Genomic DNA, 12,208 nt, shown 5'->3' with positions numbered 1-12,208 from the left:
GGATCACTGCCTGCTCTCACTACTTCCTTAAGATGGCAAATGACCCCGAACAAAGGAGGTCTTACTTCTTTATAACCTTTGGTCTAGGCTCCGCCCAGACACTGTGTCTGCAGTTCACAGCGCCCTCTATCTTCCTGGAGTAGTAATGAACAGGATTATTTATCTACAGTATCCCTAAGCCTCCCTCATCCACCCGGGTTTGGAGTTTTTTAAGGCACATCCTAGCTCGTTTAACATTCCAAAGAAAAAGGTTACACAGCTGATCAAACCTACGGAAGTACTTCACTGGAACTGACACCGGCAATGACTGCAAGTCAAGATGTAGTTGAACTACACTCATCTTTAATACATTAGCTTTTGCCCACAGCGAGATGAAGTTTCTATGTCTAGTTTGAATTTCTCAATTAGGGGTTCCATGTTAACCTTAATAATGTCTGACAGATCGGGCGGGAACAGAACCCCAAGATAACCAAGACCCTTTTCCAACCATCTGAAGTTCCCTGGTTGGAATAGAGTCTTGAGACAGTATGCTGTTAAAGCGAGAGCCTCACATTTAGACCAATTGATTTTGTAGCCCGAAAATCTAGAGAAAGAGTCGATAGTAGATAATAATGCAGGGATGGAAATTTCTGGACTGCTGACAAAGGTCAATATATCATCTGCATAAAGCATACACTTATGTGATGTGGGCCCACATGTATACCAGGAAAATTAGGATGTAGGCGGATGGCGACCGCTAATTATGATGTATTGAATAAGAAGAACTGAAAGCAAATGACAAAATGTGATCTCCACAATATCACAAAATAACCTTTTTTATGCTCGGTTAAAATGGAATCTTGTCCTGTGGATAAAGAAATTATACAATGAATAGTGATGAGTATATAAAATAATGATGGCTTGATATGATAGGCCCGACACCTATACAAAGAAGTGGCTTTGGAAGTTTTGAAATGTCTGTAAAATGTCTGTACACCATGACCTCCCCCACATGTCAAAGCTGCTGCGGCCTTCCTCAGTGTCTCCAGATGTTCTGTGGGCCGGTGGTAGGGCAGATGTTCTGTGGGCCGGTGGCAGGGCAGATGTGCTTTGGGCCGGTGGCAGGGCAGATGTGCTGTGGGCCGGTGGCAGGGCAGATGTGCTGTGGGCCGGTGGTAGGGCAGAGCTCACGTGGTTCTCCAGGGATGCCTGTCATTCCTTCTCTCAGACTTCTCTCTCTTCTCAGCCAGAATAAGAACCAAAGCCCTGTCTCAGCATGACTGGTCTCTACAGTTACATAAGTTTAACTGTGGGGCAAACACAGGCCTGGTTTATGGCCCTCACCGCAACTGCTAGTACAGTATGTGTGGCAGTTTTGTCCTTCTCAGTGGGATGTGGGTTGGTGTGGGATGCTGTCTTGGCTCGATATTCCAGTGTCTCTCTCTCCATATAAACTGTGATGCCCTAAAATGGAAATCTGGGAAATTCTTGGATCTTCTGTCAATCAACTCCAGTACCGTGACTTTGATTTTTCCTTGGATTTTCTCTTGATGCAGTTTGAGTTTCCATCTTTGATTTTTGTGGGAGAATTGAGCCAAACACCTTTATTCTCTCCATGCTCACCAAGTGAAAGCATGTACTGGATCATCTACTGTATGGCAGTGGTTCTCAACGTGAGGTCCGGGGACCACCAGGGGTCCTTGAGGGGGATCCAAGGGGTCCCCAGCAAGTTGATAAATTGCTGGGGATAGCAATTTCATTTCAATAACTTCATTATTTTTTCATTTACAATGTAGAAGAATGTCTGTTTTGATCATAGTTTCTCTGTTATCTCTATATCTACAATACAGTCATGGGATTCTGGACAAAATCGTGTATCAGTATTAATCATGTAACAATACAAATATTCTCAAATTTGGGTTCTTGAGATATTTTTCTCTCTCTCTTCTTTTTTTTTTTTTTTTACTATAAACACCTCGGATTCACAATATTCCTGCGTCAGCCTCATAGCCCAGCCCTCTCTGGTCGTATAGACCTTAAGATCATGACATATGTTCAAGTCACCTTGTTGGGACATGTATAGGTCGATATGACATACTGCATGCACCAATCCCCTACTGGGGCTTACCAAGGCCAGTATGACATATGTGGGACCATACGACACGTTCCAGTCGCCCCGCAGGGTCAGCTATAGATTTCTCAGTCTTCAGTCGCTCCACAGGGTCAGCTATAGATTTCTCAGTCTTCAGCCGTTTAATTGGATGTGTCTGGTTGAAAGAATGATCAGTGCTGCACTGGGAGACAGGAGGTAGTGTACCACAGGAAATCAAATGACATGCTGTTTTCGGCATCATGGCGTGTGTAGTGCATGTCAATGTCAGTGGGCGTGTAACCTTAAACATCCGTTGAAAAAAGGCTTTTATTATGCATATTAACCCATTGATACCTGATGCAGCATTTGTGTGCGTATCCCTTTAAGACCGCGAACCGCGTTAACGCGGTTCACGGTCTTAAAGGGATACGCACACAAATGAGGGATATACACGCAAATGCTGCATCAGGTATCAATGGGTTAAAAGATGATGGTAAACCTATTGATAGTATCCTGTTACATCACCACACGGCCATCTTGGTAGGAAAATAACAGGTGATTATGATCAATTAGCAGGTGATTACAATCAAGTGACACTTACTATGAGCTGTCTGTATTGTAGCGCCATATTGGTAGGAAAAATGCTTGTGACATCATGGGAATACTATGAATACCAGAGCAGCAGATGCAGGGATATGCAATTCCAGTAAGCCTTGACAGTGGTTCTCAACCATTGACTGTCAATGAAATGGAAATTAGCCACCCATTGTTTTTTGGACTCACATTTGGAAGCAGTGTTGTCTGTCGCCATCTTGGGGTCTTTGCGCAGCTCACGCGAGACAGCAGGACACAGGGGGTTTCCCAGAGCCGCAGCTCCGTGTGACCTGTCAATCACCACCAAAACATAGTCTTTTCTATCATCATTTTACTCTAAACAGGTGAGTTATATAAAAGTGGGGGTACATGGCCCTATTGTGGACTAAATTTGGGGTCCGTGATATGAAAAAGATTGAGAATCAGTGCTCTAAGTGGGAACGATCCGTTTTATAACAGTGTAAATGAATGCACAGCCACATTAGTTACCGTAGTTAAACAGGGAAAGGACTGAGGCTAAAGGGAGAGAAAAAGACAGAGAGATGAATGCGGACAGACAGGGAAGGTGACAGAAAGACAGATAGAGAGACAGACAGACAGACAGACAGACAGACAGACAGACAGACAGAGAGACAGAGAGACAGACAGAGACAGAGATACAGAGAGACAGGGAAGGTGACAGAAAGACAGATAGAGACAGACAGAGAGAGCAGAGAGAAACAAGGCAGCAGAAAGTGAAATCTTTGCTTTTATTCACTGTAGGCTACAATCGATGGTGAAGACTAGGCTACTGTAGCTGGGTCAATACTGTATGTGAATAACTGAAGAAAGCCAGGGAAAGAGAGAAAGATCAGTGCAATGCTACCATCTAGTGTCTGCTGTGTGTAAATGCAACTGTCTATATCCCACCAATGGCTTTTACATGACTGTACTCCCCCCCGCCCCAAAGGAGTGAACAGTCTGGTTTCCACACACACACACACACACACACACACACACACACACCCTTCCCCGCCCCCAAAGGAGTGACCGTCTGGTTTCCACTATAGTTAGCCTGAAAATATCTAATGCCATGAATGTGTGACCCCCCCACACCTCCCTTCCAGAAATTCCATCAATTATGAAAGTGGTTTTTGTCTGACAGCGGAGAGCAGAACTGACATTTGACACAGATTTAAGAGGAATTCTGAGAATGTAGGCTGGAAGTAGAAGTGAAGGATGTCATTCTTGTGTAACAGGAGGGCGAGGGAAAGATGGCGCCCCCATCATCACCTTCCCAGAGTACTCTGCCTTCAGCGACCTGCCTGACGAAGACTTCCTCAATGTGGTCACCTACCTGACCAGCATCCCCAGGTACACACACACACACACACACACACACACACACACACACACACACACACACACACACACACACACGTCACACACACACACACACACACACACACACACACACACACACACATCCAGGTAGTGCATCAGTAGATTCCCTGCCTACCTACACGAGGGTTGCAGGTTCGAGCCCCCGTGTTACCTCCGGCTTGGTCGGGCGTCCATACAGGCACAATTGGCCGTGTCTGAGGGTGGGAAGCCGGATTAAGGGTATGTGTCCTGGTCGCCGCACTACTGTCAGTCAACCTACTGGGTCAAATGCAGAGGATGAATTTCCCCATGGGGACAGTAAAGTATAACTTAACTTAACGAAGAGGTCTGATATTCACCTGACTTCAAATTTTTACTTTTACATTTTACGTTACAATATTCCTCTAATGTACACAGTAAGAGCAAATTACAACAACACAACATTACAGGATCACATTAAACTGGTCATAATGTAATGTATAACAGCTAGCCCACAGCTAGGTGTTACAGGGATGTACTGGCTTCATTACATTTACATTGCACTTTTTTTTTTTATGTAGGCTAACTCTATGGTTTATGTGTTCTCGCATATTTTATTGCTACTGTTGTCGTGGCCAGGTCTCTTGTAAAAGAGATCTCGCATCTCAATGGGCCTTCCTGCTTAAACAAAGGTTAAATAAAATAAAAATAAATAAATAAATAAATACATAAATACATACATACATACATACATACATACATACATAAATAAAAATAAATAAATAAATAAATAAAAATAAATAAAAATAAAAAAGAATAGAGGATCACATGTCAGTATAATGTCAATGTAATTCTGTAACATGTCCACTGTACTTTCTCTCATCTCCAGCCTGGATGCTGCCAGCATCGGCTTCGTCATCATCATCGACCGACGGAGGGACAAATGGAGCTCCGTCAAGGCTTCTCTCAGCAGGATAGCTGTAAGTCCTGTGAGGCACCTCCCATTCAAATCACCATGGACATAAAAGACGCATCCTTGTTTATACAGTATATGGAAACTGGAAACCAAGCCTCATTTCAACACGACAGCAAAAACACCAGAGACAGATTTGAAACCTGATTAGCTGTTAATAAACAACCTATGGAGATAATTTGGAAAAATGTGATTAGAGACCACATGATGCATGTGGTCTCTAATCAATTTAACGACTTTTACTAAGGATTTAAATAGCAGGGTTAACTGAGGCCTCAGAGAGATGGCTGCTGATTTGGCGGCCCATAATAAGCCTGCAATTTACCCTGGTTTCAGATGACAAACCTACTGATTTTCAGTGTGGCTCCCTTACATCACAGGGAGCTGAGGAGGATTTGTTAACCTGCCATAGATCGTTTTTTTGAACATTTGAACAGTTCCAGTTGGAACATTTTACACATACAACTCTGTGCCAATGCACTGTGTTGTAATGCACATTTATTTATGTCCCGTAGAGGGCAGTCCATAGGAACGAAATGAATGAAATACCCCATTGATGGCAGATATGGGTCAAATAGTTTATACAAAGACTTATCAAGCCCAGGTGCAACACTGGTGGTGTTTGGCATAGAGGGCAATACAGTGAGTACCGGTACTTAAAAGGTTTAGACACTCCTCGGAACCGTGTTTGAGAAATATTTTAGTATACTTTTCCCTGTGGCTGACATCTTATTGGACGTATGGATGCGATATACCAGCCAGATACTCCAAATAAGCTAGAGCAAATGCCAGTGTAGGTGCACGCCTCATGTGCTCCAATGTGAGTAGTGTTCTGACACATTGTGATATGTACAACAGGTGTAGCCATGGGGGAAATCCCAGTATTTGCATTCTCGCTGGACTGTAGTACAGTAGTAATCCAGGATGCGGGGGTGGTGGGGCTGTAGGTTCCTCTTTTTTTTTCTCTTTTTGTTGTTGTAAAGTGAAGTCAACTTTGTTTGCCCAGGTGAATTGACTATCAGTTGCATTCCGATACCATGTCAAAAACATTCAAACCTATTACCAAAGTGGATTAATTTATTTTCAGAATTCTCTGTCCGTGACGGATGGGGGTCATACTGTAGATATTGGACCAAACCATATTGAAGTCACCCCCTAATATACGTTTAGCCAAGGGATATTTTTCTAGAAATTCATTCATTCATTTTCAAATTCTTCAAGTAAAATAATATTCAGTGTAGGGGGATTATAACCATAAACATTACCTAAGTAAGCCCTCGTTCACACCATATACCAATCCCACGCTGAAGCCACGCTGAAGCTATGCAGCGCTATGGCAGTTTCATTTCGGCGTCCTTGTTAGCAAGCGAGGCCGTTCACACCAGCCGCACGCCACGCCACGCTGAAGCGATAGTTTCGGCTTCTGTTCTATTTTTCAAGCGTGCTGCGCGCCGCACCCGAGCTGCCGGGCATGAAGTCAATGCAAGTTGTGGGCGGGGCTGAGGAAAAGAGAGTGCTTCTTGTGTGACCGGGTTAGCGTGACAGTCTTCTGTTCAGCACAGCTTCAGCTCTGCTTCTGAATAGCACCCGGTGGGAACCAAGGCGAAGGTGAACAGGTTCTTCTATTATTAATAAGACACGTCATCATCATGAGATGTAGTTACCACATCTAGAAGATGACACAAGAAGGACTTGAAAATGACTCACACTAGTCTCCTGCAGTTGCAGTTTTACAAGAGGTCTTGCTCAAATCTGCTCTTGCCTACCTTGTGTTTTTTGCTATGCTTGTCCTATGTCATTTTGTTCACCACTGATTGTGTTTAGTTAGATCTAGTTAGACTGTTAAGTCTTCTGAGACATGCTTGTGATAAAGGGCTATATAAGATTCAAGATTCACTTTAATAGCCAGAGTAAGTAATCCGATTACAAACGAGGAATTTGACTTAGTGCAAGTATACAGCGTAGCAGACACATCAATAGTGGAAGACAAGTGGGGGGGGGGGGGGGTTGGCATTGGCCTCATTGAAGAGGCCAGTGGAGGCCCAGGTCTCGTTGAAGAGGCGGATGGCAGTTGGGAAGAAGCTGTCCTTGTGGCGAGAGGTTCTGGTACCGTAAACTGAACTTCCATCACTGCACTTCTTAAGTTGAGTTCATGCTAAAAGCCTACCGTAGGTGCAATTACCTTGAATAAATATTGTTTTGTTAAATGTAACTTGGTTGTGATTAACCCATTTTTTTCATGCAAGTTTAAAAAACTTCCAATAGAAACCACTAATAAATGCAGGATAAGCAAGAATGTTTTAACTTATGTTGCAGGGACTACTAGAATACTAGAATCATCATACTGGTGTAATTGTATGCATCAAAGGGTTAAATCGAGCATTTATGAAGTGCTTTAGAGGAGATTTCAAAATATCGATATATAGTGTATATATCCTAAAAAATATAAAAATATTATTTAGAGGCAATATCGCTGAGCCCTACTTCAGCGTCCTGATGGTGTGCATTTCCTGAAGGGATGGTAAATAAATAAACAAACTTAATGTATGCTGTGCCATCCCCAAACATCAGGACCACGGTCAGCTCACAGGCTCGTCCCCCCCCCCCCCCCCCCCCCCATGGTGAATAACAAGCCTTATGGTTCATGCATCTGTCAGTTGTTCTTATCTGTCAGTTGTTCTTATCTTTTGTGTCAGCTTCAGAGCGTTAACTGACATCACAGACATGTGAATGGTGTACATTAAGCACACACACACATTTACAGGTCATTTACACTATGTACACAGAACGTGCCGCACTGTTTACAGTATCCAGTTTAAAAAGTGAATGACTGAACGTATGAATGAACAAAGAGAGAGAGATCACACATCCATATGTTGCTATTTTAGGGGGCGTTTCCGGGGAACCTCCAGCTCGTGCTGGTGCTGAGGCCGTCCAGGTTCTTCCAGAGGGCGATAGCGGACATCGGCATCAAGCTGCACCGAGACGACTTTAAAATGAAGGTACCGGTAAGCATGCTTCAGTACCAAACCGTATGAACCACCTCTTCTCCTTCTACACAGCTGCTGTAAGATCAGAAACCTCATAACTCACTCGCAGATATAAGGTTTTCATCTGGAAGCAGCGGTTACGCATGCAACAGACTGCACTCTCATCTTCTGTGTACTGTACATGCAGTCCCATGTCCTCCGTAAGCCTGTTTCACTATCAGCACTACACCATATGAGACCGCCAAACATGGTTCAACATCACCATGGTTACGGTAAACATCACCGTGCTGTGAGAGATTATAGCTTTCTCTTTGTCTGTTGATGGACAAATCTCATAATGACAACTGCCCCATGGTGCTGTATCACATTATTTAGCTCATTTTATGCACTTTTTCAAAATGCATCCTCGGAGCAGGTTGGCATACATGTACATTAAGGTTAGGCGCCCTTGCTCATAGGACTGTGGCAGTGTCTGGTACTGTAGGGACTAATAGGGATCAAACGTGGCGCAACCCTTCCCAGCAAACATTTAGACATTGACTAGATGTTGCTATGGCCTGCATCAACCTTCAGATGCTGGCAGCAGTTAGTCCAATAGCTGCTACTGTACCTGCCACATTGTGTGTGAGAACAGACCCTAAACATCTTTCTGACAACAGTTCAAAACCCTTTCCAAAGCTGTTTCTATGAATTTCTACTTTGCCGTTTTATCATATTCTCAAACCTTTGGGCTTGTTTGGGTTCAAGCTGAACCTGCATTCAGTGTTGATCCCAGTCCTCTTTAAACTATGTATCACCTGGACAGATAGGAATCTTCACTGTGCCACAATATGGCAGTTTGCAAAGTGGCCTGATGTTGATCTTGGCCACCGCTTGCATGTCATCATAATTTAACTTAACTTAACCTCCTGCATGTCATCATAACTTAACTTAACTTAACTTAACTTAACTTAACTTAACTTAACTTAACTTAACCTCCTGCATGTCATCATAATTTAACTTAACTTAACCTCCTGCATGTCATCATCCGTCATATGATGCTTAATGGAGCTGCTAAAAGCTTGCGGCATGTTTCAGTGTGGATGTGTGACTTACACTGCATGGAGGGGACTGACCATCAGGAATGACTCAGCAGGAAACTCGGTAACATAGAGATACGTTGAGATATTTGCTATGATAGCAGATATCTCGAGTACACCCGGAAACACAAGAGAGAAACTCAACTTTAAAAAGCCCTGGTTCGCTTGCACAGACACGGGTTTTGAGGGAGATAAGGCAGAAGGGGGTGTATTGAGAGTTGAGGCACTCCCACACCGTCGTATTACCGTCCCGTCGGAGTCTGTCTGAAAACAGCCCTTACTAGTGGTGGTCTTTTGTCTTGCACCTCCTCCACAACGAAGTGGTCTTAACTGACCCCCAAGCTATCACTTCTCCATAGGAAGTGATGCCAACTCACTTCTCCATTTTCTGCGACGCTATTGAAACACAAAAGACCGTGCAGTATGTGGGCACGGTCACTCACGGTCACACACTCACGCACACTCTCTCACACACACACACACACACACACACACACACACACACACACACACACACACACACACACACACACACACTCACACTCACACACACACACACACACATACCCACACACCTCAGGAAGTATTGCCTTAGCATTGCGAAACTGAATGGTTATGAAATAAAGCTCTGGGAATATTTTGTGAAATACAATTTTAAACCGACATACAGTAGCGAATTGAGCAAGTTCCAAGTGAATTGACTGCAAACCTGATGGATAGATCTCTCTGGAGGCTAGGCGAGTTTTCGTCCACGTTCACCAGGGATTGAATTTCACACAATTTTCACTTTTAAATCTGTGGTTCATAAACAAATAAGTGTCAGTGAACGTCCACTACTATCTCCCATACAAACCCTTGGACTGTTCAGTCAGTATCGGTGAACGTTCACTACTATCTCCCATACAAACCCTTGGACTGTTCAGTCAGTATCGGTGAACGTTCTCTACTATCTCCCATACAAACCCTTGGACTGTTCAGTCAGTATCGGTGAAGGTTCACTACTATCTCCCATACAAACCCTCGGACTGTTCAGTCAGTATCAGTGAACGTTCACTACTATCTCCCATACAAACCCTCGGACTGTTCAGTCAGTATCAGTGAACGTTCACTACTACTGTATCTCCCATACAAACCCTCGGACTGTTCAGTCAGTATCAGTGAACGTTCACTACTATCTCCCATACAAACCCTCGGACTGTTCAGTCAGTATCAGTGAACGTTCACTACTATCTCCCATACAAACCCTCGGACTGTTCAGTCAGTATCAGTGAATGTTCACTACTATCTACCATACAAACCCTCGGACTGTTCAGTCAGTATCGGTGAACGTTCTCTACTATCTCCCATACAAACCCTCAGACTGTTCAGTCAGTATCAGTGAACGTTCACTACTATCTCCCATACAAACCCTCGGACTGTTCAGTCAGTATCAGTGAACGTTCACTACTATCTCCCATACAAACCCTCGGACTGTTCAGTCAGTATCAGTGAATGTTCACTACTATCTCCCATACAAACCCTCGGACTGTTCAGTCAGTATTAGTGAACGTTCACTACTATCTCCCATACAAACCCTCGGACTGTACAGTCAGTATCAGTGAACGTTCACTACTATCTCCCATACAAACCCTCGGACTGTTCAGTCAGTATCAGTGAACGTTCACTACTATCTCCCATACAAACCCTCGGACTGTTCAGTCAGTATCAGTGAACGTTCACTACTATCTCCCATACAAACCCTCGGACTGTTCAGTCAGTATCAGTGAACGTTCACTACTATCTCCCATACAAACCCTCAGACTGTTCAGTCAGTATCGGTGAACGTTCACTACTATCTCCCATACAAACCCTCAGACTGTTCAGTCAGTATCGGTGAACGTTCACTACTATCTCCCATACAAACCCTCGGACTGTTCAGTCAGTATCAGTGAATGTTCACTACTATCTCCCATACAAACCCTCAGACTGTTCAGTCAGTATCGGTGAACGTTCACTACTATCTCCCATACAAACCCTCGGACTGTACAGTCAGTATCAGTGAAGGTTCACTACTATCTCCCATCTCCCCTTTAAATGTTTCACTAAACTGTTTGAATCTCTGGTTCTGCCCATCCTGACCTATGCAGCTGCTGTCTGGGGTTACAAAAGTCACTCTTGTATTAATGCTGTCTTCAATAGAGCATGTCGTTTGTATTTGGGTGTCGGTAAATACACACCGAATGCTGCCATTCAAGGTGATTTGGGGTGGAAAACCATGTGGCAACACCAGTGGTCGTGCATTTTTAAGAACTGGAAGAGATTGTGTGGTATGCCGGATAACAGGCTATGTAAACCTGTGTTTCTGTGGGCTAACCAGATGAGAAAAATGTGAAAAACTATGCTCATACTGTACGAAAAATTTTCAGCTCTCTACATTTATCCCATCTCGCCAGCAGTGATCTAGTTCTCTCAAGAAATGATCTGCGGAGTCTTGATCAAGCAGTTGCAGAGGCAGACAAGGAGAAATGGCTCTTGCAGATTAACAGGCCAGACGGAAACAAACTCCGTACTTACTGTTCTTTTAAGAATGTTTTTGAATCAGAACCCTATGTACAATGCATTATGGCCAGGCAGCATAGAAGTGCCCTTGCAAAGTTTAGATGTGGAGTCGCTCCCTTAGCTCTGGAAACCGGCAGATACACCAACACCCCAGTTGAGAGTTGTTTCTGCACACTGTGCAACAGTGGTTCTATTGAATCTGAAGCCCACGTTCTATTACACTGTGAACTTTACAATGACATTCGTGCTGATCTTTTTATTTTTCTATCAAAACACTGAGAATTTTAATGACCTTGATGACATAAATAAATTGCGTAAAATTTTAGCTGGTGAACACGGTATAAATGAATGTGCCAAGGCCTGCCACCTCATCCTAAAAAGAAGAGTAGCCTTCATGAGCACCGCCCAATAAACTGCCCCCTCCTTTTACATATTGTACTGCCAACTGTATTTTCTGTGTAATAGTACTTGTATGTATGTTTTGATCTTTTATTGTTTTGAATTGTATTGTGTCTCACAACTCCATGTGAGTGGTCCTCAACTTTTTAATGCACTTTTTGCTGTTTTTTATACCATACTTGTTTGTTGAGGAGTGACACAAAAATAAAGATATATCTATCTA

At 43.5% G+C, this 12,208-nt stretch overlaps 1 protein-coding gene across 1 annotated transcript in view; it reads left to right on the top strand.

Moving 5' to 3' along the window:
- The window catches only part of mcf2l2 (MCF.2 cell line derived transforming sequence-like 2), a gene marked incomplete at both ends in the record, with an annotated part of 194,736 nt that overhangs the window by 73,524 nt on the left and 109,004 nt on the right, over window positions 1–12,208 (top strand). Inside the window, 3 exons of the mRNA XM_083647099.1 lie at window positions 3,904–4,018; window positions 4,896–4,986; window positions 7,868–7,987. Of these exons, the coding sequence (XP_083503225.1) occupies window positions 3,904–4,018; window positions 4,896–4,986; window positions 7,868–7,987 (326 nt within the window). The remainder of the gene's footprint in view (window positions 1–3,903; window positions 4,019–4,895; window positions 4,987–7,867; window positions 7,988–12,208) is intronic.

This window comes from Poromitra crassiceps (genome assembly GCF_964638095.1).
Source record: "Poromitra crassiceps genome assembly, chromosome: 12".
In the NCBI taxonomy this organism is placed as follows: domain Eukaryota; kingdom Metazoa; phylum Chordata; class Actinopteri; order Beryciformes; family Melamphaidae; genus Poromitra; species Poromitra crassiceps.
This window is presented reverse-complemented; position numbering and strand designations above follow the sequence as displayed.